Source organism: Podarcis bocagei (assembly GCF_964188305.1).
Source record: "Podarcis bocagei genome assembly, chromosome: 8".
Taxonomy (NCBI): Eukaryota; Metazoa; Chordata; class Lepidosauria; order Squamata; family Lacertidae; genus Podarcis; species Podarcis bocagei.
In genome coordinates, this window is record NC_138133.1 from 11141732 (window position 1) to 11167034 (window position 25303).

General features: G+C 43.4%; 2 protein-coding genes across 4 annotated transcripts in view; one reads left to right on the top strand and one right to left on the bottom strand.

Moving 5' to 3' along the window:
* Nucleotides 1-25303, top strand: part of ABITRAM (actin binding transcription modulator) — a 183849-nt gene that overhangs the window by 64051 nt on the left and 94495 nt on the right. Inside the window, exon 1 of one of the 2 annotated variants that reach the window (XM_081206659.1) lies at nucleotides 8372-8453. The exons of the other annotated variant lie outside the window; for it this stretch is intronic. Within the exon in view, the coding sequence (XP_081062785.1) occupies nucleotides 8387-8453 (67 nt within the window). The 5' untranslated portion in view covers nucleotides 8372-8386. Of the gene's footprint in view, nucleotides 1-8371; nucleotides 8454-25303 lie in introns of those variants that run through there. 2 annotated transcript variants of the gene reach the window in all.
* The window catches only part of TMEFF1 (transmembrane protein with EGF like and two follistatin like domains 1), a gene marked incomplete at its 5' end in the record, with an annotated part of 74181 nt that overhangs the window by 14529 nt on the left and 34349 nt on the right, over nucleotides 1-25303 (bottom strand). For both annotated transcript variants that reach the window (XM_081206552.1, XM_081206553.1), the window contains 4 exons: nucleotides 6597-6693; nucleotides 11615-11641; nucleotides 22848-22977; nucleotides 24369-24478. In XM_081206552.1, the coding sequence (XP_081062678.1) occupies nucleotides 6597-6693; nucleotides 11615-11641; nucleotides 22848-22977; nucleotides 24369-24478 (364 nt within the window). The remainder of the gene's footprint in view (nucleotides 1-6596; nucleotides 6694-11614; nucleotides 11642-22847; nucleotides 22978-24368; nucleotides 24479-25303) is intronic.

Here is a 25303-nt window from a genome sequence, read left to right on the forward strand (position 1 = left end):
CCTATAAGTCAGGAAAAAGTTGTGGTGGTGGTGGTGTTCTTTTAAAGCAAAATAAATAAATAAACTTATTGCTGCAGGGCAGGGGGAAAGCTGCAGTAACAAAAGCATTCATTCATGCTTTTCAAAACCCTGTCACATTGGTTTGATTATGCTGTTCTGAAAAAACAGGATCATGCAATCTGGATTATTTCCTATCACATTCAGCTAAACCACTAGAAGGCTTTTCAGCAGAGTGTTTCATCTCACAAGGGACAGAGAGTTGCAAAAGAGAAAGCTTATGCATCCAGCATCCTGACGTAGGGGTCAAGAGTGCCTCTAGCCTTGCACAACTTCCGACATTCCCCACCTCCTCAAGAATGACATTCCCCACCTCCTCAAGAATGCCGAAGACAACTGTATATTGCATCATGGCAGGTACCTGAGACCCATTCAACCATCTTAAAGGGGCAGTATGAAGTATTCAGCTTCATAATAAAGATGGCATTATCTAGCATTGTGGGACATCTATGGGAGAAGAAAAGGTTGAGGAGCAAACCCTGCACAAATCCAGAGTCTCTAAGATGGTTGGATGGCATCTTGTACGCCTCCTTCCAGCAATTCCTGAGCCAAGCTGGTGCCAAACGCATTGCGCTGCTTTCCTTTGGACCACATCAGCAAAGTCGAAAGGGGGGTCTTGTTGTCTGGGCAGCCCAGGACCTCCATACACACTGTCCAGGCTTGCGCCCCTGGAAGGTGGTTTGACTTTGCACACACCATTGCTTATCAATGACAGAGGCCAACCACAAGCTAGCAGTGAAGGTTCACGGATGCAGAGCATACAGGAGCTCCCTTCAGGTACTCTGAATGGTCCTCCCCTCCACCACCAACCTTCATACGTTGAGCAGGCAGGTCTGAATAGGGCTGTAACTGCATTAGGTTGGACACAGTTACAGTGTTCCCCACAGTGGTGAGACCTGATTGTACAGGGTTCCTATAAAGACATCTGAGCACATCAGTCCTTTATCCTCCAAGTGAGAGAAGGGGCCAGGTAAAAAAAGGTAAAGGTGCCCCTGACCATTAGGTCCAGTTGCGGACGACTCTGGGGTTGCACGCTCATCTCGCTCTATAGGCCGAGGGAGCCGGCGTTTGTCCACAGCTTCCGGGTCATGTGGACAGTATGACTAAGCCACTGCTGGCGAACCAGAAGGCCGTTTACCTTCCCACCGGAGAGTACCTATTTATCTACTTGCACTTTGACGTGCTTTTGAACTGCTAGGTAGGCAGGAACAGGGACCAAACTACGGGAGCTCACCCCGTCACAGGGATTCGAACCGCCGACCTTCTGATCAGCCAGCCCTAGGCTCTGTGGTTTAGACCACAGCACCACCCGCCAGAGCACATAGTTTTCTGCTCTCTCTCTCTTTTTTAAAGATATTTATTAAAATTTCCAATTTTTTAACATAGTTTTCTGCTCTCTATGGGACATAATTTCAGAACGCCTGGATGGGAGGTTCAGGTCAGAAGAATCTTTAGTTGCATCAGCCACTAGACATAGCAATAAAATAAAAACAAAATGTACTGAAGACAGAGGTAAAAACTTAACTATACAAAATACATTTGGGAGGTTTACATCAATAATCAAATAATAGATCTTATTCTAATTGCCCCCACCATAAACCTTGCAGTTTTTGCTGTCACCTGATCATCTTGATCTGCTAGAAGAAAGGACAAAGTAACAATGGTTGAGCGACCTGGTATGGACAGTAGTAGAGGGGTAATAATCTCACTCCTCAAATCTTTATAAACAGTGAAGGCTAGAAGAACATGAACAACTGATTCAATACTGCCATCTCCACATGGACATAACCGTTTTTCCAGTGGAATTTTCCTGGGTGGGAAGCATTAATGACATGAATGTTTGCGTATTTATTATATACATAATTGAAGAGGGAGATGCAACATCAAGCTATGGAGTACTGATTTCTTACCTAACTTGAAAACATTCTTTTGGTAGAGTCAGTAGAGGCCAGATAAATGCTCTAGGGTCATATCTAGCCAGCAGCCAGCCAGCTGAATGTCCCTGGTCTAAACTATCAGAGTAGAGTGTATTGGTCTGGACTGATACTGCTCCAAGGTAACATCAGAATCCATATTTGCTCTCAAAGGATTTGCAACTTATGGATCAGGAATTGGTTAAGTTGCAGGCAGCGAGAGTAGGAATAAATGGGCAGTTCTGTGAAGAGTAAAGTAGCTTTGGCAAACCCCTCCCTATAGGAAGAGTTTTGCCAAATCTTCTGGTGCTGTTCAATGTTGAGGAAATGGGTTTAATGAGCACTGGCTACATATACACCAAACATTTAAAGCACCCTGCCAAAGAATCCTGGAAGTTACAGTTTGTTGAGGATGCTGTGAACTGTAGCTCTGTGAGGGGTAAACTAAAGTTCCCAGAATTTAGATGTGTGCGCTTTAAATGTATGATTTGTATGAAGTCTGAGTTGCTGTGGGAGTCAATAAGTGGGTGGGTCAAATTTTGCTTGCCATTCAGTCCTTGCTCAGTTGAAAAGACAGCTGCCCACCCTCCAATTAAATATTAGTTGCTGACACAGGTGCTGAAGAAAAAAACCTGAGCTAGATTTGATAGATGTAGCTTTCCCTCTGTAAAGACCAAAAGCCACATATCGCAACGGTGTCAAGTGGAATTTTCACAGCAGGCTACCCTAAAACCACAGTGGCTTGTGACTAGAATATTAGCTTCTTCCTCTCAGTAGGAAACCAAAGTTGCCTTGAGAGAGGTGATGTTCCATCCCAAGGGTTGCCATGGATACGTCCAGTCACAAGCTTCCAGCTGTGGCGTTCAACCCTGTCAGTGTCATTTAAGGGTAATTGAAAACAACAGGTCACTAAGCAAAGTGGCACAATTTGTTCAAATGCCCATTTGCAGGGGGTCACTCTGGCTAAGCATGGAGGAAGGTCCATTGCTCGACTTCATGGACCTCGGCAGAGAAACATGTAGCTTAAGAAGAAGAATATCTCTCAGGAAACATATTTATTCGTGACATTTGTACTCTTCCTTAACCTCCTAGGAGTTTGAGACAAGAGTCAATCCTTCTAATTAATCCTCACAACAATCTCGTAAGGTAAATTCAGCTGAAAGGGGATTAGGTGACTGAAGGTCACCCACTCAGCTTCATTACTGAAGGGTCATTGAAGTTCAGGTTGACCATTTCTGGATAAGGTCCCACAGCCCTCTGTCAGTCAGAGGGGAAAGCTACATTCCACACATGGTACTTCTAGTTCTAACAAACTGGGTGCACCCCCCCAAATATTGAAATGTTTAGCTCTGACAACGCTTATCAACTTGTTTTGTGGGTAGAAGTCTTGGTAACTTGACACCCTCACCTCCTAATGGATTAACACCATCAAAGCTCACAGCACCCTTCCATCCCTTCGGCAGGAAATAGCTATGTGAGAGGATCTCTAAACAGATGCCAGCATGAGTCAAATTCTTGGGTTTCTGGGGCATCCCAAAATATGTGAGCGTTTCCCAAATGACCAGAGAAATCTATGGCCTAGTTCACATACAAACATGCATGCATTGATGACTGCCCTCTGGTATATCCAGTGGGATTTCTGGATTCCACCCCTTCACCACCCTTTGAACAAGACTCCCATGCCATATCACATCGCAAGCTTCTTTTGCGAGCCTCCTCATTTTCAAGAATGATCTTATTAGCCGACATTGGGGTGTGTGTGTGTGTGTTGATGTTTGAGAAACACAAAGCCCAAAGAGACCTTTCACGTGTGGGATTGTTTGCACAGTTCATTGGAGCAGAGCCATTTGTTTGGCTTTTGTATATGTCAGGCATTGCACTTTTTGCTTCTGTAACCAAGCCAACACTCTACATAAGAACATCCAGAGACCCTCACAAAACTTAACATATTTACATTGGTGTTCAGGAGAGCGGTAGGAAGATGTGATGCCACTGTTCTTGGCACAGCTGGGTTTTTTAAAAATATAGATTCAGAAAGCAAACCAAATCCCAGTGGCTCTTAAGTTCCGGTAACGCTTTAGCAAGTCTATATCAAGTGGCATTTGTTTCAGTGATTTAAAAAATCTAGATCATTATCTGCTCAGTCTGTGATCATGTTAATCATATTTTGAAAAACCTCCTTGCACTTGAAAAATAGCAAATCAAATATCTTAGACAATTTTAGGGCATGTCTGGAAAATAACATGTGTCAAAGCAAAACAGGGAAGCACCTGATTTACTGTAATACTTTGCTAGGAAACCTAATTCTTAGGATACACTTCTGTACACATTTAAAGATTGTGTCGCTCTAGTCATGAAATAGCTCCTCCCAAAACCTCTACTTCCATCGAGGAGGAAGAATTCAATGCAGGTAAGGGAAGAGCAAAATGCTCAGACCTTATTTGTAAGTTTCTTCCTATGCTGCTCTGCAGAACACTGGAAGGACCAGAAGGTTGGGAGTCAATGGCATGCTTGCATCATATGCTGTTGTTATACTGCCAAAATAACCACATAACCACATAACCACCAGCCTCATCCACATGTTCCTTCAAATGTAATTAGAGTTGTGTAGCAGCAGCTACACGACTGCTGGCAATGTTTGAATAAAGTTTCTGTTAACTACGCTTGAAGATCTCTAGATCAGGAGAAGTAGGATTAAGTGCACCTAGTTATGTGTGCGTAACCACACAAATTACTAGTACTTCCCTACAGCTCCAAACCGATGTCTGAAACGTAACTCTATGTACGTTTGGAAAAACAAAGCTGGCAGGAGACAGTTGTAGATAAATACCAATTAATGAGCAAAGCTTCTCTACTGCAAACTGCACCCTCTCCACCCCAATTTGAACAGGACAAGCAGGAGCTGACCTCTGGGCACATGTTATGGTTGAATTATGGTCGGGAAGGCTGAATTTATTGATCTGAAATGACTAGCCACGCCACTGGTAGCAGACAAAGCTACATTACTTTATTTGCTGGCAATATTTCTCTCCCGATTTCTCTTTCCTGTTTTCATTATCAAACTCCACTTGGAAAAACTCACAGCTCTGCTATCCCTAAATCCAAAATTCATAGTGTGGCCGAAGGACAGCTGTCCAGTTGTGGTACATGCTGTGGTTGGAATTGTTATGCAGGTTGATGTGGGCATGCAGCTGGAGGGGAAGGGTTCTGTTGGATTGCACTCAAAATAAATGTTAGGAAAACCAGATCATCACTCTCATAATACTGAAAATAATGCAATCCAACAGTGGGTCCAACGGTCAAGATGGTGGTTTCTGCATGTGCTGCAGAGGGAAGTGAGGGGCAGATGGGGCTCGTCCACCTGGGAAGGTAGCCCATCTAGAAGGACAGCTCTGATCCTAAGCCTCTGCTGCCTTGCAAAAAAAGCTGATGAGTGAACCCTACACAAATCCAGAGTGGAATCTCTAAGACTGTTGGATGGCCCCTCGCATAACTCTTCCTGGCAACTCCTGCAGCCAAGTTGGTGCCAAATGTATTGCTCTGCTTTCTTTTGGACCACATCAATGAGTCCGAGAGAGGGGTGCTTGTCTTCTGGGCAGCCCAGGACTTCCATATACACTGCCCAGGCTTGTGCCCCAGGGAAGTGACTTTGATGCTAATAATGCAGAAGTTTGACTTCACCCCTGGAGGTATACTCCATTGTCTCTCAAGACAGATGGATGCCAACAATAATAAGGGAGATTTTTTTTAAGAAATACACATTATCAAGATGCTTCTTCTGTGTTTTTGGAGGATCTTGATGGAAGTTATTTCCTTTCTCCCACGTTATCATTTATTTATTTATGAAATAAAAGAAACAGGGATGAATTATAATTTAGAGATATTTTCTCAGCAGGAATTGTTCACATATTTATATGCAGGAATGTCACATACTGTACTAATTTGAATCTATCCAAATGTTAATTTTCCAGCCGTGCTGTGCAGCTCATGACAACCACCTGCTCAAAATTCACATCTTTCTCTTAATCAGCCCAATAAACATTAAAAGATAGCACCAAAAGGAAAAAAAATCTGCCGAGATAATAGAAGTGATAAAGTTGTGTATATTTCTGTGCTGAATGTAATGTGCTGTGGTACCTCTGACAGTCTAATTACAGAATACTGCTTAGAATGAAAAATGCAAGTTTGCAACCTTTTCTAAGGATGCTTTTAAACACAGAATGCAGAGCTGAGGCTGCTCCACCATAATGGCTGCATGCCTCAATAGACTGTGGGAAAGCATATGTTCTCTAAATATAGGTGAACATTTGACTTTCGCATGGCTGGAATAAAGTGTACCATTCAAAGGTAAGTAACACAGCCATTTCCCGCATCCACTTTGACCTATGAACCCTCCCCCCCCCAAGTTGTCTCAAGGACGTATGGCCATGCAGCTACAAATGGCTCCCCCAACACACCGCCGGCTAAGAGTCACTTTCCCCCTTATGTGTGATGTTCTGTTGTGTTGTTGTGTTTCTGTGTTTTATGTTGGAAGCTGCCCAGAGTGGCTCGGACAACGCAGTCAGATGGATGGGATACAACAAATACATCGTCTACATCCTCCTCCGCCTCATCATCATCACTTACCCAACATTTTCTGCATCTTCATCACACTCAGCCCTATACTTGCAAACGCCACACTTGGAATGTTTTCTTTGAACTTCAGTTCCAGATCCTTCATATTCTAGAGCAAGATCAAGTCGACACAAAGTATTGTTTAATTAAATAAAAATAAAACAACAACAACAGAGAACACATTTTCATATTATTGACACTTTCCCTTGAAAGCGGCTTGCATGGAGACATCCTGTTTCGTCCTTTAAAGGTAACCTATGAGACTGAGACATGGCAACTAGCTCACAGCCAGCCCGGTGAGCCTCATGACCCAACTGGGGGGGTGACCCCACACCTCTCTACCCAATTGCTCTTTCCGCTATATTACACCAGCTCACAACATTAGCTAAAAGATTTGTATACTCAAACTCTTTGCCACTGGAGATAAAAAAAACCTGCATGCTGGTACACAGCAGATGCAATTTACTCTACGGTAGCTTCCTAATCTAAATATCTGAATTTGCTGCCGTTCCGAATGACAAAATGGAAATGTTTCACATGCATATATTACTGCAAATTGATCGTTATACTGAAGTTTTCCTCTGCAGTCAAATATCCAAGAATGCAATGGATGCCAGGTTGTTATTATCCAAAAGCAGCAAGTGCTTTTGCTTTATAAACCAGGGGTTGAGGACAGAACTAAGCTTGGGCGTGCTGAATGAAACCACAAACACCTGAGAAGTTCTTTATGCAGAAAGCACCTTGCAAATGCCAGATTTACACCAGCACAAGCATGACTGATAAAAACTGGTATTTCAGTGTTTGAAATATTTATCACTACCATTGTTAAACATCTTTGAGTGCTCAAAATGTTTCACATAAATTATCTTACAATACTTACAGCAATTTTGTAAAGTAGGCAACTGTCATTATTCCCATGTTACATTTTTTTTAAGTTATTTATTTGTAACATTTATATTCTGCCTTTTCTGCAATGAGCTCAAGTTGGCAAACCTGAAAGTGTGGCTTGTCTGAAGTCACTTAAGTGAGTTTGTGGCAATGGCACATTTTTGAATTGGCATCTTCCACATTTGCCACTCTTGGCCACTGTACTAAATCAGCTCCCCTATACTCTGAGGCAGTGATCACATGTCACACTAAACAATGGTTTAAATTGTACTGGAATGTGCATGGGCTGCAGCAAGCCTCAGACTTGTGTGTGTCCTCTCTCCTTTCAAGCATCTAAAAGGAGGAATTCAGAAGCTTTTGCAGTAGCTCATTGTTACAGCCACAGAGGAAAGACTACAGTTCACTGGTAGACCACCAGCTTTGCATGCAGAATGTCCCAGGATATATCTCCAGACCCCTGCCTTGGAAATGTGGCATTTCAGGTCAATATAGACAATATTGAGCTATATGGACCAATGCTCTGATTCAGTACAAGGCACAGCTTCCACATTTAGTTAACCACAGTTTGCTGTTTTGTCTGGATCCAGAATTGCGGTTAACCCTAACTATGGTTAGTTTCAGCCAGTCAGCTTCAGAATCCACAACTGGAAGTCAGCTTGCTTGAAACTAAAAGCAGTTAACACTAGTCACATTTTTGTCACATGAGACAACAAAACAAAGTGTGAAAGTGAAAAGCAAGCACCTGAGCCCAAGATGCACTGTGGCTCATTCCTGTTCATGTAAAGGTAAAGGTAAAGGGACCCCTGACCGTTAGGTCCAGTCGCGGATGGCTCTGGGGTTGCGGCGCTCATCTCGCTTTACTGGCAGAGGGACCGGTGTTTGTCCGCAGACAGCATCCGGGTCATGTGGCCAGCATGACTAAGCCGCTTCTGGCGAACCAGAGCAGTGCACGGAAACACCGTTTACCTTCCCACCGGAGTGGTACCTATTTATCTACTTGCACTTTGACGTGCTTTCGAACTGCTAGGTTGGCAGGAGCAGGGACTGAACTACAGGAGCTCACCCTGTCACGGGGATTCGAACTGCCAACCTTCTGATCGGCAAGTCCAAGAGGCTCAGTGGTTTAGACCACAGTGCCACCCGTGTCCCCCTGCTCATGTACATCACACTAAAATAACGTGATGTACAAATCTGGCCAGTTGTATCACTGGTTTAGATTTTTAAAAAATTAATAATAGAATTATACAACTCATGTGGCGGACACAGTGGAAAAGGTACAATTTCAAATTTGCATATATGCTTAGAATTATACCAATCCCAACCTGTAACTGCCACAATCAACTGTTGTGCGTAACAGACAGATGGCAGTTAGCTGAATAGTGCATACTGATTATCAATTTATTAATTACTAAAAGCAATCTGCCAGGGACTTTAATCACCACCATACTTTAACAACCAAATTTTGGAAAGAGGGACTCTGAAACAAATTATTTCAATAATAATTAACATGACGATCTGTATTGCAAGCATGCCATTTCCCTAGCTTGAAAGCCTAGACTAATCAATTGCCATCTGTCCGCAATTAAATATGGGTGTGTTGTTTTTTTTAAAAAGGTGCCTAATTTAAACTTTGTTTAGGTAAACAAGCACTCACTGTGGTTAGTGTTAAACAAAAAGAATAAGAAATGAAACTGCATGGCAATTAGCCATTACACCACTGAGGAAGTACTGAACAGGTTGCATCCTGGAGATTCATCCTCTCTTAACAGCCCTGCAGCTGTGAAAGAGGCTTCTGTCCCATCATGCACACTCCTTCAGCCTGCTGGGAGGAGGGATGCGCAATTGGACTAGGATGATTCTCTGAGGTCATCTGTAACATTTAATGCACTGTGTTCCTTGTTGTTCTGTGTTTGGGAGAAGTCTGATCAATATAGGTTAGCTGTGATCAGTCTTGGCTAAGTCTGATCAATATACGTTACAGTAGAGGTGAGCAGTCTTGGTTAAGTCTGATCAATCTAGACATTACTTGTGGCTGGTCCTTCCTCAGGATTGCAACATATGGCTTTGAAGCTGCCTCCCGCCCCATAATTTTTGGAGCATTTTAGAGTTCCTGGGCAATACCAGCTGGGCTGATCTTGATGATTTAACTCCACAGGAGATGGTCTCTTGCCACAGTGACGTGAGGTGCTGCCCCACGCTTCCTTACCATGACCAGTGTGCCTGGAAATAGCTATGGTAAGAATGGAGATAACAACTCCTGGCTAAAGGGCTGGGAAGAGTGCCAATCAAATGACTGCCAGTGAGAAGAAAAACTCCCATGTTGTCCCATGGAGACAAGAGTTTAGTAGGGGCTCACTCTCTCCCATCATACCTCACTTGCCTAGAGCTAGAAGATTAGCTGTGTACTCCAGCCATGTTCTACGTAACTGTCCTGATATTGAGGAGGATTTTTGGCATTCCTTCCCATGTGGTAGTGGTAAGGAACCTGCCAGCGCCTAGTTGATGAGTCTGGGCATTCGGGGACTCTCGTCACTTCCAAGGTGACAAAAAGCACTTCAGCAGAGTGCTACACCTTCTATCTCCACAAACATTTCAGAGGCACTAGTCACGCCATCAACTATGGAAAGCAAAGAATTAAAGGAGCAATCCACCCCACAGCAGTGTGGCTGCTCAGGCAGTGCTCAAGGCACTCACTCACCTGATCACAACAACAGCAAACACTAGCATGACACCTGGCTAGTGAGATACTACAGAGTGGACCCATCAACAAAGATTAGCAGTTTTGCAGGCCATTTGGATCGCCAACAGCACATGTTTACATGTCAAGCGTAAGGCCCACTGAGCTTAGTAAGGGCTGACTCCCAGGAAGGGGGTAGAGAATTGAAGCCCAGGTAAAACTTCAGCTGTTTGATTTATTAAACTACTAAAACCTTCATCCAAGGGTCATGGGGCAGTTTACAATATAAAAACACCAAATACATAAAATTGTAACAAGCAAAACGATACCCTATACTACAGGCACGCAGTTTAAAGACCACAAATTGTTTAATTGTGGTTTTTAAGGAACAAGAAGACATATCCAGGTAAGAAACGGCTGCAGGAAACCCCCTCCACACAATAATCATTCATACCTTCCTTAGAAATATATGAACTGACAGCTTAAACTGAGTTGAAGTATCAGTCCATTCTAGCCTATTGTCTTCTATAGCTGGCAGGGGCTCTCTGAGGACTCAGCTTTCCCAGCTGAGCAAGCCAAGGTCCATTTTAAATGTAGATACTCTGATTAAAGTCATGCAACACATGCACTATTCCGCTGAGCTGTGGGCTCTCCCAAAACAAAACAACCTAAGAAGTTAATTTGCTCTCTCATCCAACAAAAGTTGAAATTCCATCCATTAGCGCGATAGAGAGTTAAGAGGTAACACTGATTTATATCTGAGGTTTTTCTCATTTGTGCATATATTGCACCAGGGGCAAAATGTCCACTGCTGCCCCTGTGGTGGGGTGGTGTCTTTTCCAGATCCCCCTCCTCCCCCTGGCAACAGGGCTTTGCATTGGCTCCTCCCTTCATTAGAAGCCAGTGCAAAGCCCCCCACCCAACAGCGGGCAAAGCTGAGAGGCAGAACGCTTCCCCTCTTGCAGGAGAGGGGTATTCCACAGAGCTTTGCCACTGACTCCTCTATCCCTAAAGGCTGGGGAAACCAGCTGTTAACTGGGCGGTGGAACGGGGGTGCTGCCCCTTGGGTGGGTACCACCTGAGGCAGTTGCCTCACCCTACCTAATTGGGGGGGGGGCTTTAGTGCACATATTGGTGCATCACTGATAGAAAAACAAACGGCAGAATCCAGTAAAAGTTATGAAACTTTGATTTTAATGGGAAATTTAATTTAAGAAGATGCTTAATCTCCCATTGAACAATGCTTAATTTTGGCTATTGAATGACATAACTTTTTTTAAAAAAAGTTAAGGCTCCTGACTTGTATTTTTCAAGGAAATGGTTGAATTGTTCACAAACTTTTCAGAAATCACCTTTTGCCAAGGAAAAGCAATCTCTGTAGTTGTGTTTTTCTGCAGTACATGTAAACATTTCCAGCTAGGATCCTGCATTCACACAAGAGAACAAAAATATCAGCAATACTCACCCCCTTCTCCTGATCCAGAACCATTATCTGAAAAGAAAAAAATAGAATTATCTGGGACTGAATTTTGTAATTTTAATTTTCTTTATTTAAAAGCCTTTATAAACAGCTTGATTGTATTGAATGGGCAAGACCAATTGAATGGAGAGGAATAACAAGCAGCACTGGGAGGCAGGGAAGATAAACTGGTGTGACTAAATACCCTTCAGGTTCACAGTTCTTACTCTGTTCCCACTCCTATATGATAATGTGTTTTCTTGGTGAGAAAAATCCCATCGGCAGCCTGATCCACAAAGGCCAGGAGCAAGATGCTCCAGGTTGTTGAGTGCTGGATTCCACGAGGCCCATAGTATCCATCGGCAATTACCCCCCGGACTCTGTACTTCTTCTGCCTGCTTGGACTGCCAATCAAAGCCTTATGTAAACAGCTACAGGGATCTAGAGCCCAGGCCAGCAAATTATTTAATAGGGATGCTTTCTGAATCAGCCAAGTGCAAAGAGGGGTCAACCAGCACTGGCTTTACCCACATGAATCAAGCTGCAAGGGGTTCTTCAATGTCTTCCTTTCTGCTTTGGCAGAGTCTCTCCCTTTACTTACCCTAGCTGCTCATTCCCATTTCCCTGCATCTACCCACCTCACAGAAGACAGCAACCAAAATGCATATAGAAAGGAGTCTGACACTACTCTTTTTGCCTAGGTCTCAGCCCGGGAAAAAGAGGCTTAGGAGTATGAAGTGGTACGGCAGAAGATGTCGGAATTGGGTCAAGAGGCAAACAAGACTAAAGGAGACAGTATATAGGCATTTCTGTGTGGCCACGGTACATTTAATGCCATCAAATAAGAAACTTCATTTCATGTGTGTATGTCTGAGTTCAGTTCCCTAACACAACCTTCTCCAGTCGGGTGTCCTTTAGATGTTGTTGCAGTACAACTCCCATCATTCTTGGTCACTCTTTATGCTGGCTATGGGTGATGGAGTTGAGATTCCAAACATTTTTAAAACTCACCCTGTTCTTCGGACTGTAAATGGTTTTAACTGGTTTTAATATAGTAATTCTATATTGTTGTAACTTAGGGTGAAGGACAAATCTGAAGACAGAAAGCAACATCTGGTTGAAGAAGATTGCCCTTACATATGGCCCAGAAGGACATATATAACCTTAAAGATGGTCCAATCAGTGGTGAAGGATGCATTAACTCATAATGGGATAAGTGGGGGAATCCCAACTGGACAATATAATGGCGGCCATCAATCTCCTTACTCCTTTTAGAGCCACAGCCATGACTTGATGGATGTAACCCAATGAAGAGATGGCAGATCACTTAGCTCCCCTGCTGAATTTCTTCCTGCCTTCCTCCCACATATTCCTTTCCTCAAATTCTCAGTCCTGATCCTCCTTCATTCCCTGCAATTTCCCCTCCTCTGAATGCAGGGCAGAGCATGCCAAGAAAGAGTTGCTTACAGTGACTTTAAAATGAGGCAGTCTCTTGCAAAGAATAATAGAGACATCATGGCCAATCCATTACAGAGTCAGAAAACGCAGCATGAAAATAAAAAGTTCTACATTTGAAGAGCAGTTCACATCAAGCAACTTAACTGGCTGCACACAACGACAACAAAGCACTTCCTACGTTGCCTTGCCTTTCAGAATTACAAGATTTAGACATGTCTGGTGAATTGGTTTTAACCTTAGTCATCTTATGATGGTCTAAGTATTAAGGCACTAAATTTTCTGGAAACTGTGTGATTTCCTTCTGTCCTCCTCTCCTATTCTTCCTCATTCTAAAACAATGAAAATAAAACAGCAGAGCTGGTGAGAGGGGAACAGACTCAGGACCTTGAATGAGAACTATTGATTGCAGAATACAGAACATGCCTCCAGGGTAGATGCGCAATGGAAAATGCTGGTATGTATTAACCCAAAGTGCCACAAACGCAAACATGAGTCAATTCCAACTTTTCTTTGGGGAGTCAATGAAAATGGGGGATGACTTCAGTTTGTGATTTACTTAAGATTAAATTCTTCTCATTTTCATTTTGAAAAGTGAGTAAAATACAGGGAAATAAACTGTGGGTCCCCTGCCCCTTTTGTTTGTACCAGGCTTGTTGTATCAAATAGGAATGGGGAGACTAGAAAGCAGTTTTTATGCTTGTCTTTTTCTGTCTTTGTTACCTTACATCGTGCTAGCCTGGGGACTGTTTGAGACTCGTCATTTCCATGGGTTAAACGCTCAAGCGTTAGAGACATACTGTCACCCCTCCCCTCCCCCAACCTAAATGCTGAGGGTGGTTTCTGCCTAAGAACTCTTAAAGAACTCAAATGTGAAACGTTTTATCTTCTAACAAAAATATTTAACCTGTCCCAAGGAATGGCATCTATAGAAGAGGACTGGAAAGGGGTCAATGTAACAGTATTTTTAAAAAGGGATTTCATACCCTCCAACATTTCTCCGATGAAAATAGTGACTTCTCATTCCATAATGATTATTTTACTGTTTATACCCTACATATCTTACTGGGGTGCCCCACCCACTCTGGGCAGCTTCCAACATATGTAATAAACATAATAAAACATTAAACATTTTTTAAAAAACCTCCCCTATACAAGATTGCCTTCAATTGGCTAGGTGGCCGGAGAACTCCAACATTTCTCCAGTGAAAACAAGGACATCCTAAGGAAAAGTGGGACATTCCGGGATCAAATCAGAAACTGGGATGGCATCTCTAAATCAGGGACATCCCTGGAAAATAGGGTACTTAGAGAGTCTTGGATTTACGGAAGATCTAAGAAACTACAGGCCTGTTAGCTTAAGGTCTGTGCTGAGTAAATTGGTGAAAAGCATTATTAAATATAAAATTATCACGCATATAGAAGAACAACATAGAAAGCCAGTGTGGGGTACAGCAGAAGGGAAGGTGTCTGCACAGTCCAATTAAGCATTTTCCATATATAAAAGTCTCTGTAAGCTAGAGCGCCTTGCCTTAAAAAGAGAATGAACTGTCCACAGTCAGGATCAAAAGGCTACCATGGTCCACAATGCTTTCGGGTGGGTTAAAGATGATGTTCTAACTCAGGATGTAACTTGTGTTTGGTCAGCTCCACTGCAGATTGTGGCTAGTGGAAGCACTTTATGGAATGCCCCCTCACCGATAATTTTATGTACACAGAAACTAGGTGTCAGATGAAAGATATTTTTGCCTAGCCTTTATCCTGATTCTTTGCACCACTTTAGTCTTCTTCCCATTGTCTTTATATCTCCACCGCCTGTTTAAAGCCCACTGTGTCTGCCAGCAATTAGCCTAAAGTCACAAGTGTCCTCAGGAGGGTTGCTACCTAATTGCCCAGAGCGGTGCAGCCTCAAATGGAGCCTTAAACTGTTACTTGGCAGGATACAAACAGTAGCTGATCATTCTTTCATGCAAATCTTGGCAAAATGTTCCAAAAAATTCACTCTGAATGCTTAAAGCACAGTAGCTTGCTGTTCAGTTGCAGGAAGTGCAGGCCGTGTTAGGTCAAGTGTAAGCTCTTCCCATAATACCCAAGGCCATTTCACACAGTACACAGCAGCGTACCTGGGTTAGTCTCTGAGAAGCATACCTGTATGATATGTCTTTTCAAAGTGTTTTGTTGCGTTCCTTTTTCTAGATGTGTACTTGGGGGGAAATCGTAGACATATGCCTTTTAAATATATTATGTGAAGAGACCTTCATCTACACACCCTGCCTTTATCATGCCTAACAACTGTTTCTGCACCCAAGGAGAGATAACTATATTAGTTTACAGGTATATGGGTTAAGTCAGCAATGAGATGTCTGCCTCAAGAGAGAGGGAAGGCTGGTTCACAGGTTACAGAAGCAAGTCTTTCTGCTGCACACACACTGGGGTCCTCTCGGGGGGGGGGGGAAGTAATGTGTGAAAACACACCTCTCTGAACACTGAGGGACAATGCAGAAGGCACATATTAGGAAGTCACAACTGTCTTCTACATTGGGGGTGGCACCAGGTTTCGGATGAACCGGGCAAAGTGTCCTTGTGGTTCCCACTTTAACACCACTCCGGCAAGTCTGTGGGCAGCAGAGTAAACTTTTAACCCCCCCCCCAGTCCAGCAATGGTAGAAGTACTCAGTATGGTGGCTGTGGCCCCAAATGTCTCTGTTTTCTGGGCCCTGATTTCAACTTGGTCTTTCATCTATCGGCTACGGTACGTTCAAAGAAGAAGGAAAAGGTTTTGGTTTTTTAAAATTGCTACCACCTATCTCTACAGGCCATGCATGATGGGAGATGCACATCTTTCTTGTATACTTTAGGTGCTCCCTGTGAGGATCAAGAGCACAGGCATAGCAAACACTCCAGTAAAGTGTGACCAGATCTTGAAAAGAAATAGGCAATGCCTGTGAATCTGAGCTCAGCACGCATATGGGGCTCTCATTTCCGGACTGCAGCCTGAACTTTAGAGCAGATGGTGTCCTGAGAACACGTGGGGCACCCTCCCCTACCACTGCTAGCAAAAGGGACATGTGTGTCTGTATATCGGGGCTGCTCTGCTGGGCTGAGGCCAACAAAGGTCCTGTCTCATTGGCAAGATTTAGATCCTGGTTCGGTGTTGGGTATGAACCTCTCAGCTATGGTCCAGGAGGTTCGATAAGCAGGAAAGCTGATATCCGGAACTCCCCCCACCCCATTTTATTATTCCAAAGGCAAAGTACCTAGGATTTCCTGCTTAACAGCGATGAGGAGATTAAATTGCACCACTGACTTTATTTCCCCCTGCCACCAAACACAGTATATCGTTGTAATTGCATTTCCACTACATAAACAAACACAGACTGTAAAACCCCGGCTGCTCAAGATTCATAATAAGGGCTTGATTACTTCAGATTGAGGGACACTAGTTCAAAATTAAATGTAGCCTTGAGAGTCTCTGCCTTCCCTGCAGTGAAATGTGTTATGAAAGGAATGAGAGAAGCTAGCAAACACCTGACATCTCACAGAGCAATGGTGTTTGCTCTTAATAATGCAAATACAGCACGAAGGTTGGTTGGTTTGTTTTTCCAACTTAAGAGTTTAATAAGGGAGCCAAGAGGTGGTACTTCCCAATAAACAGGTCTCTCTGAAGGTGTGGATTCAGAAATCCATTAGAAAATTAAACTGCATGCCCGCTGTGCATGCTTAATTTTACAAATTTAGCATAAGTCAATCCTGGGAGCAATTATATTTGCTACTGTGGTTAACAGAAACACACAGAAATGAAAATAAATCAGAAGAGTTTAACTTTTATTGCTAATTTGCCAATAAGATATGTAAGAGAAAATGGCTAAGGACCTATTTCAGCTGTGAGAATGGAGAAATGCTAAGGTTGTTTGTGCAACTAGGTGCAGTAATTTTGTAACTACTGGATAGCAACCACAGAATTCACAGAGGGCAGGTACTCCCAGTATCTTATCTATGATGAAGTGGAGCAGACCAGTGAAGCTGGAGCAACTGCAGGATCCATTGGCACAAACTCCTTGGCATGCCTCTAACCACACGGGCGCAAAATTTAGCTCAGTTTGGTTGTTTATTTTATTTCATAAAATGTATGCACTGCTTGATTGTTTAAAGAAAAACCCCTCAGAGAGGTTTGCAAATAGATAAAATCCAAGGGGGGTGGATTACAGTATTTTAGAACATTTCAGCATTTGAGACTTGGGTCTGAAAACAAAGAGGTTACTGCAAGTCTGAACAGACCTCACTTCAGAAAAAGAGAGAGAGATGGGATTGACCCAGAACATGATCTGAGGGCATGGGATGTGCCCACCCTGAGCTCTGTGATGGAAAAAGGAAGGGTGTACCATTTGCAATAGGGACACGGGTGGCACTGTGGTCTAAATCACAGAGCCTAGGGCTTGCTGATCAGAAGGTCAGCAGTTTGAATCCCCGCGATGGGGTGAGCTTCTGTTGCTCGGTCCCAGCTCCTGCCAACCTAGCAGTTTGAAAGCACATCAAAGTGCAAGTAGATAAATAGGTACCGCTCCAGTGGGAAGGTAAACAGCATTTCCGTGCACTGCTCTGGTTTGCCAGAAGCAGCTTTGTCATGCTGGCCACATGACCCGGAAGCTGTACGCCAGCTCCCTTGAGATGAGCGCCGCAACCCCAGAGTCATCTGTGACTGGACCTAACGGTCAGGGGTCCCTTTACCTTTACCTTTTACCATTTGCAATGGCAAGTTTTCTCCTCAGCATTTGATGAAGTAAGCCACAGCTTATGAAATGTCATGGCACAATAAACATGCTACAGTTTCACAGACCCCCTTTGTTGTTTCTGCTGCAACCACTCAACATATCAGTGCTTCTGAAATTTACCTCATCCCAGAAGCCCATGAAAAACAAATGCATCCTCTCTCCTCCCTAAAAGCAGAGTCAAACCGCCTCTGAAAGGTCACTTTCCCAAGAAGGTTGTTTGAGCCGATCTGCCTGAGGCAATGGAACAATTTTGTACTGGCAGCCAGAGATGCAAATAGTCACAGCCTCCAGCGTTTAACTGTTACTTAGCCCCAACAGTGCCCCTGGGGACTGACCCCATCCAATATCCTAGAAAATGCATTGCCTGCCTGAGTCCAGATCAGCGATGTTAAAACAAAAGCTTGCTAAGCTTCCTCCACCAGCTGCACAAACAGCTGGTACTTTATGTCAGGGATGGGCAACATGGCGTCATCCTGACCACTGGCCATGCTGGTTGGGGCTGTTTATAGAGTAGTTGCCCCCTGTTGGCTACCTTGAACCTAGAAAGCTGCAAATTGCGCAGACTTACTTGTGTGCTTCAAGGAAGCCCCTTTGTTTTTCAAACAAAAAGGGCAATAGCCAACCCAAGCTGAGCATTTTAAATATTCAACATGGCTGCTCACACATTTTACCGGTCTGCACTAACGTGTAACAAAGTTCGCTGGTTTAAAAATAAAAATGAATATCATGTAGCAATATAACACTACATTATCATAAGCATTCTGAACACTGAAATGGCCAAACAGCACAACAAGGAGCTACAATAAGCCCTGGGCATTAGTGACTCGTTTTTCCGATTCATGTTTAGGCATTAAAATAATTTAAGGGTGGTAACTAGATACTCAACTTGCAAAAAAACCACCTTGGTGTCCTACTTGCTTTGCCCCACCAATGTGGTGAATAGCTGGTTTGCCCATAATATGCCAGGCTAAAAGATGGCTGATCTTGTCAGTGAAAAGCCTTTCAATATTCCCCAACTATGGCTAAACCAAAACAAGGCAGCTTAGCGAATGGTGTGGACTTGGAATAAGAAAGTAAGGTCCCCGCAAGACCTATTTACTACTAGCAATATTACTATTGTTGCTATTCGTAGGTCAGCCAGCCAGTATTCTGCTGATTCAAGTGGTGGTATTCAAACTCCTTCTAGCCTCCAAACATGGCTCACCAGATTCTGCCTTGGCTCCTCTACTAACCTACCAAGTTCCTTCAGGCTCTCAACCAAGCTCTGAAGGTTCTGCCCTGGTCTTATCCACGAAGGGGCAATATTTCTGAAATCAGGAGAAGGCAAAAGCTGATATTCTGATCTTGGAGTTCTTCCAAGGTTTATTTACCTTTATTCATGAAAGGCATAGAAATGTGAAATAGGAGCTTTGCTTCCAGTTACAGGAGAACAGCAACAAAGCCTTCATCCAGATAAAACGAAGTCCAGAGCCACTTACTAACTCAACTAAACTACCGTATTTTTCGCTCTATAACACGCACCCGACCATAACACGCACGTAGTTTTTAGAGGAGGAAAATCCGTAGGCATGCCACCCGTAGGCATTTCCTCCATAACACGCACAGACATTTCCCCTTACTTTCTAGGAGGAAAAAAGTGAGTGTTATGGTGCAAAAAATACGGTATATGATGACACTGTCTACACAATCAGGGCAGACCTTGGTGATATGGCACCCTGGGCAAAGGCAAAATTTGACACCGTCTCCAGTCCTTGACCCGCCTTCCTAAAGCTAGGTAAGAGGTACTGGGCTTTGGGAAGAAGGTGTGAGGCAAGGTCCTAGAGTCCTCCTTTCTCCCTCCCAAAGCCTGTTAAGTGCCTATCAGGTTTTGAGAAGGTGCCCTGCTCAGCTGCATGCCCAGTGTGGGCACTGCCCTAAAATTGCCTCTAACACAATTACCTGGCATGCACACACCGTAAGCCAAACTGTGGCTTACTGGTACCTTGCAAATGGACACACTCATGAAAAGGAGCTTGCCGCCACTTTGCTTCTGCCAGGTCACCTTTTGCTCCCATACCACACTGTTCCTAGCCACACCTTATGCTTAGTAAGCCAAGAGCTTGGCCACAACATTAAACCAAACCTTGACTTAGAACAAATGGTGCAGCATCAAAACAGGACTGTGGTGTTGTGCTTACCGTGACATGCAAACTATTGCTACCGCAATACAAAGTTTTAAAAGCATATTAGCTGATTCTCAGTCTCAAAGGGGTTTTTTAAAAAATCAATCTTTATTATCTGACTCACAAGAAGTTGAAAGTGGAATTAAAAATAGTTGTTGCTGTTTTTAAAACAAGATTGGCATTTTAGTTCTGCACTGCAACATTATATGCAGAGATGAGCCCAGTTATTTAATGGATGCTGAAGTCAAAATAATATTTTATAAGATCTTGTATTTATTATATTATATTCCTCAAAGGCTACAAAAACGTATCAACTTCCCATGGCATTCTCCTGCAATGAAGATAATATGAGGTGCAAGGACGATAGCACGGCATTGCAAGGAAATAATAAAAGCACTAGGCAGATGTGCTTGAAAATAGAAAAGAGATAACAGGGTGTAAATCACCAAGAGAATATCTTGTTTGCTTTTAGGCAAGCTCAGTGATGTGAATCATATTAAGAGCTGCAAAATAATAGGTAAAATCTTGATTGCAGTCTGCTTGCTAGTGGCCCAATACCAACTACCAACAAAAGAAAATCATGGCATAGAGCGATACATCTATCCACCAGCAAAACTGGCTTCCTCTTCTGCAATGGGACTACCCTCTCCTCTCCTCCCTGCTGCAGCCCCTCAGATCCTTGGATAGGATTTGGAGGGGCTGCAGGTAGGGAGGAGAGGAAGGAGAATACTTGCAGTGCATGTAGGAACTCCTTGTCCTATATTGTATTTCACCCGTAGGATTTTAATGTAAGAAATAACTTACTTTAAGAGACTTTGGGAGAAGTCTAAAACTAAAAAAGGACTCTTTAGATAACTGGTTTACATACTAAAGAAAAAAATGCAGAAAATGCCTTGAAATAAGCCAACTTAGTAGGTTTATTACTGGCAATTGTTGAGTTGATTTTTAATGTAAGATTCAAGAGTTCTTATTTACATTATGACCTAATACTGTATTTTTCGCTCTATAACATGCACCTGACCATAACACGCACATCGTTTTTAGAGGAGGAAAACAAGGGGGGGAAATTCTGAATGAAACAGTGGATGTATCATTTTTGTGCCTCATGCTGTGGCCACAGACATGTGATCTGATGGTGAGTTTGGGGTAGCCCAATGCAAAGATCCTGAGGATCCATGTGGATCCATGCTTTGTAACCACGTTTTTGCACCATTGCAGCCCCAGGCAACAGTGGGTGCGTTATTTTTTTGGTGCAGGCTGTAGCCATGGACATGTAATGTGATCTGATGGTGAATTTGGGGTGACCCAATGAAAGATCTTGAGGATCCATGTGGATCCGTGCTTTGTAACCACGTTTTAAGTGGGGAGGGAAGGAAAAACACAGAAGGGACAAGGAGCACGAGAGGGGTGTGCAGAGAAGCAGCTGGCTAAGAATGCAGCTGGCTAAGAATGCAAGAATGCAGGAGAGGGGTTTAACGGGAGGGAGGAAAGGAAGGCAAAAGTTTTCCCCCACACACCCACCCAAGCCAGCCCCCCCCCCTCACCTGCATGTTTTCCGGCTGCCTGCAAGTCCCTAAAATGCTTCCCTGGACGCGGCAGCACCGGAGCACAGAGAGGAATTAGAAGGAAGGACGCGATCCTTTCCTTTCCTCTCTGCTTGCCTGGAGGGGAGGGGATTTGCCTGCTCTTTGTTCCGTTTGAGCAAACAGCAACCGAAACAGAAGCGGGTGGGCAGTAAGACCCTGAGGCAGAATGCAGGAAAGCAACAGCTTCCTGTCTCACGGAGCTCCCTCCCCCTGACGCGCCGCAATTGGATTTTTGCCTGATTTTTGCCCCTGCGCTCGGGCCAGTCGGCTCCAGGGACCACACATTCGCTCAATAACACGCACAGACATTTCCCCTTACTTTTTAGGAGAAAAAATCTGCGTGTTATAGAGAGAAAAGTACGGTAAGTATTTCTGAATGAATGGTTATGCGCTTCTTAAATAAAATCATCTACAGTGGTACCTCTGGATACGAACGGGATCCGTTCTGGATCCCTGTTTGCATCCTGAAGCAAACGTAACCTGTGTCTGCACATCTGCGTGTGCGCGGATTGCGATTTGCTGCTTCTGCGCATGCATGTGGCGTCATCTTGAGCATCTGCGCAAGCGGTGAAACCCAGAAGTAACGCATTCCGTTATTTCCGGGTCACCACGGAGCGCAACCTGAAAGCGCTCAACCCGAAGCATATTTAACCAGAGTTATGACTGTAGTTCCTTTAACATGTATGACTTAAGACTACTGTAATGGACACTTAAGACTAAGATACCTTATTATTGATTTTTAATTGCTATTTTTCGTTTAGTGCCTTTTTGACCTTATTAAATCTTTACCAACAAAGAAATGAAATGTTGGCAACCCTTATCAATCAGCAAAGAAAACTGGCAACCCTTATCAATCAGCAACTCATGTTAAACACGCACTATATTCTATTAGTTTTCTGAAGTGGCTTTCATTTCATGTGAAAGATCAAATATAATGTAGAAATGAACAGTTAGGAAAATATTGGGGAAAGGAAACATCTAAGAATAGTGCTAAACAGAGGTAATGACAGTCAGAGGAATAGTTCAGCATCCCTCGATGGCTGCCATTTTATGTGACCTCCTGCTTTCAAGCTGACCAGTGCTGACATGCAGTTGAAAATTGTATCTAGTTCCTCTAGCCCCTAGAGGCCGAGGGACCAGACTGGACATGACAATTCAGTACAGAAGTGGGCCCTTGATCAGTGAATCCTGGTCCTAGGAAAAACACTGAAACATCCAACAAATGAAATAAGAAAGGCTGTCCCATTAACTGCTGTTTACTCACCTGAGTAACAAGGCCCTCTAGCCACCACCGTTATCTCTTTCTGATGCTTGCAAGCAGCTCTCCTGAGAAAGCATTCATTTTGGTAAGTGTCTCCATTTGAACCACAAACAGGAATATATTTTGTGTGACACTGCAAGGGAGAGAGAAAAATCAAGGAAAAGAAATTATTTACGCAACCCCGTGTACAGGTATTCAACTGGGGTGGCAACGGTGCAATCGGAGAGTTTGATTTCGTGGCTCATGGTTTCCTTCCAGAGGCCCATTCCATTCAGCTGCAAAAACAAACCACAGCAGCCCAAGGAGCAGCAGCTACAGCAGCGAGACAGAAATGCACAAGCAGAAATTTGTATTTTCATGTTCCCAGGATGAAGAAAGCACAGCACACTTGCTGCAGGCAGCCTGGCTGCCACAGGACTGAATAGAATGGCAACAATGTCCAGAAAGTTTTTTGTTTAATATTAAAGTGCCTATCCACAACGCACTGTTGCAAAAAAAATAAAAAAATAAAATCTAAATATACTGTTCATTGGTGGTTTACAAGTCGCAAAAGAATTCTTCCTTTCTAATGGAATGTGTTCATAAATATGATACCAAGCGGCAGTTTGCTATTGTTGGAATTTTCGTATTTTGGTTTTTTTGCTTTGTTTCCACACTTAATTGCTCTTACTCCCCAATTAAAGTGTTATGGTTGTTTAATAATAATACAACAGTAAAAGTGAACAAATAAGACACTCAGGAAAGGAAAGTATTATTATTAAACAACAAAGGACCCTGCCGACCACACATTTCAAAAGAGGGAATTAAAAATGGGCAAAATATTACAGATGCATCGTTTGCATCGTTTCTTAAAGATATAATGAAAACCTGAACACAGAGTATTTTCTTCTCTCCAGATGTTAATGGAATGAAGAATATTTCTTAGCACTGTGGCCCAAAGCAGGGGTGGACTTTGGTCTTTCAAATTTCAGCAGTACCCTGTGCAAGGCCAAAATTCAGTGTGTGTGTCCCCTCCTCTTGCCTTCTGTTGTGCTCAATTCACTACTGGCCAGTGGATGTATAGAATGCTGTTGAAATACGCACATTCCTTGGGGCCTCTTGAAGGTTTTATATATTTGATCAGGAAATGTGTACAATTCCCTCTTCATGGGCAGGTTATGTGCACATTTTCCATGAGGCCCGGAAAATGTGCATAACAGTCAGTTGTTATGCACATTAACTGTTCTATTCAGCCTCTGAAGAACAGGCTACACCAGGGCTGGATCTAGACACATCAAAGAAGCGTTTCAGTTAAGCCCATTGTAAACTCATAAAGGGAAATCCAGTAGGGAAAGACACAGCACCATCTGGTCGTCACAGTATTACATCGCATATACAACACATATAAAACACTTTTTCTTTACCAAACTGGCTGAGTCCCAGATCATACAAATGGGTACATGAGTAAAACTCTCAAACTGACAGTTTTTCAGAGGATATCATTACTTTTGGTCATATTAGGTAACAAAGGTGAAAATTCCTTACCAGAAATTGGCATGCACACGTCAAACTATCTCCTTCTTCCTTACAAACACCCCCATATTTACACGATGATTCATCACATACTCTCACATCCGATTCCTTTACATTTAGTTCTGAAAAAGGAAAGAAGATTTAAATAGATTATGTGCTATGCTTTTTTAAAGCAAAGTCAGTTGTGCAAAAAGGCACTTGACAGCCCCCCACCCCTTGTAATAAAAAGCAGCTTTGGGAACTTGTTTTTTTTATCAGAGGAATAGATGATGGAAGTGCTTAACTCTCCCCCTGCATGCCATTTTGCTGCTCAAAACCAATCTGCTCCAAGTTGTTCCCATCCCCATATTCTAGAGGCTTAAGCACAATTTTTAAACGTGCACCTGAAACCTGTGGGAGGGGAGAGCAACTTGGGGGGAAAGAGTTAATTTGAAATGGAAAAATGGCTGGCAGGGAAGTGATACGCGCCTGATTCCTTGCTCGAAATTGTTTCCCAATATTGCTTTTCATTTAAGCCAAGTAACAAAAAAATACATTTGGGGATTTATTGCACAAATTTCCTGATAATGTGCTCTTTGCCCCCACATTAAGCGAAGACTCCTAGTTCAGTGGTAGAGCATCTCAAGGTAGGGCTGAAACCCTAGAGATATGCAACTAGATCAGGGGTCTACAAGCTTATAGGATGATGCACCATCCATCTTCTGGGTCGGAGGAGCGCCCGTGAGCACATGCTCTTTCCGGTGCTCCCCCGACCCAGACGTGTACCAGAAATAGCGTGCGCACATGTGCATGGGTGCTTCTCCGTCCCGCACGCATGCATGCACACTATTTCTGGCGCACATCCAGGTCGGAGGAACGCCCGTTCGCATGCGCACAGGCACCATCAACCCGGAAGTCGGTCCCCATGCCACGCTGGTAAGAGTGGTCGACAAGCCCTGTGGGCCGCT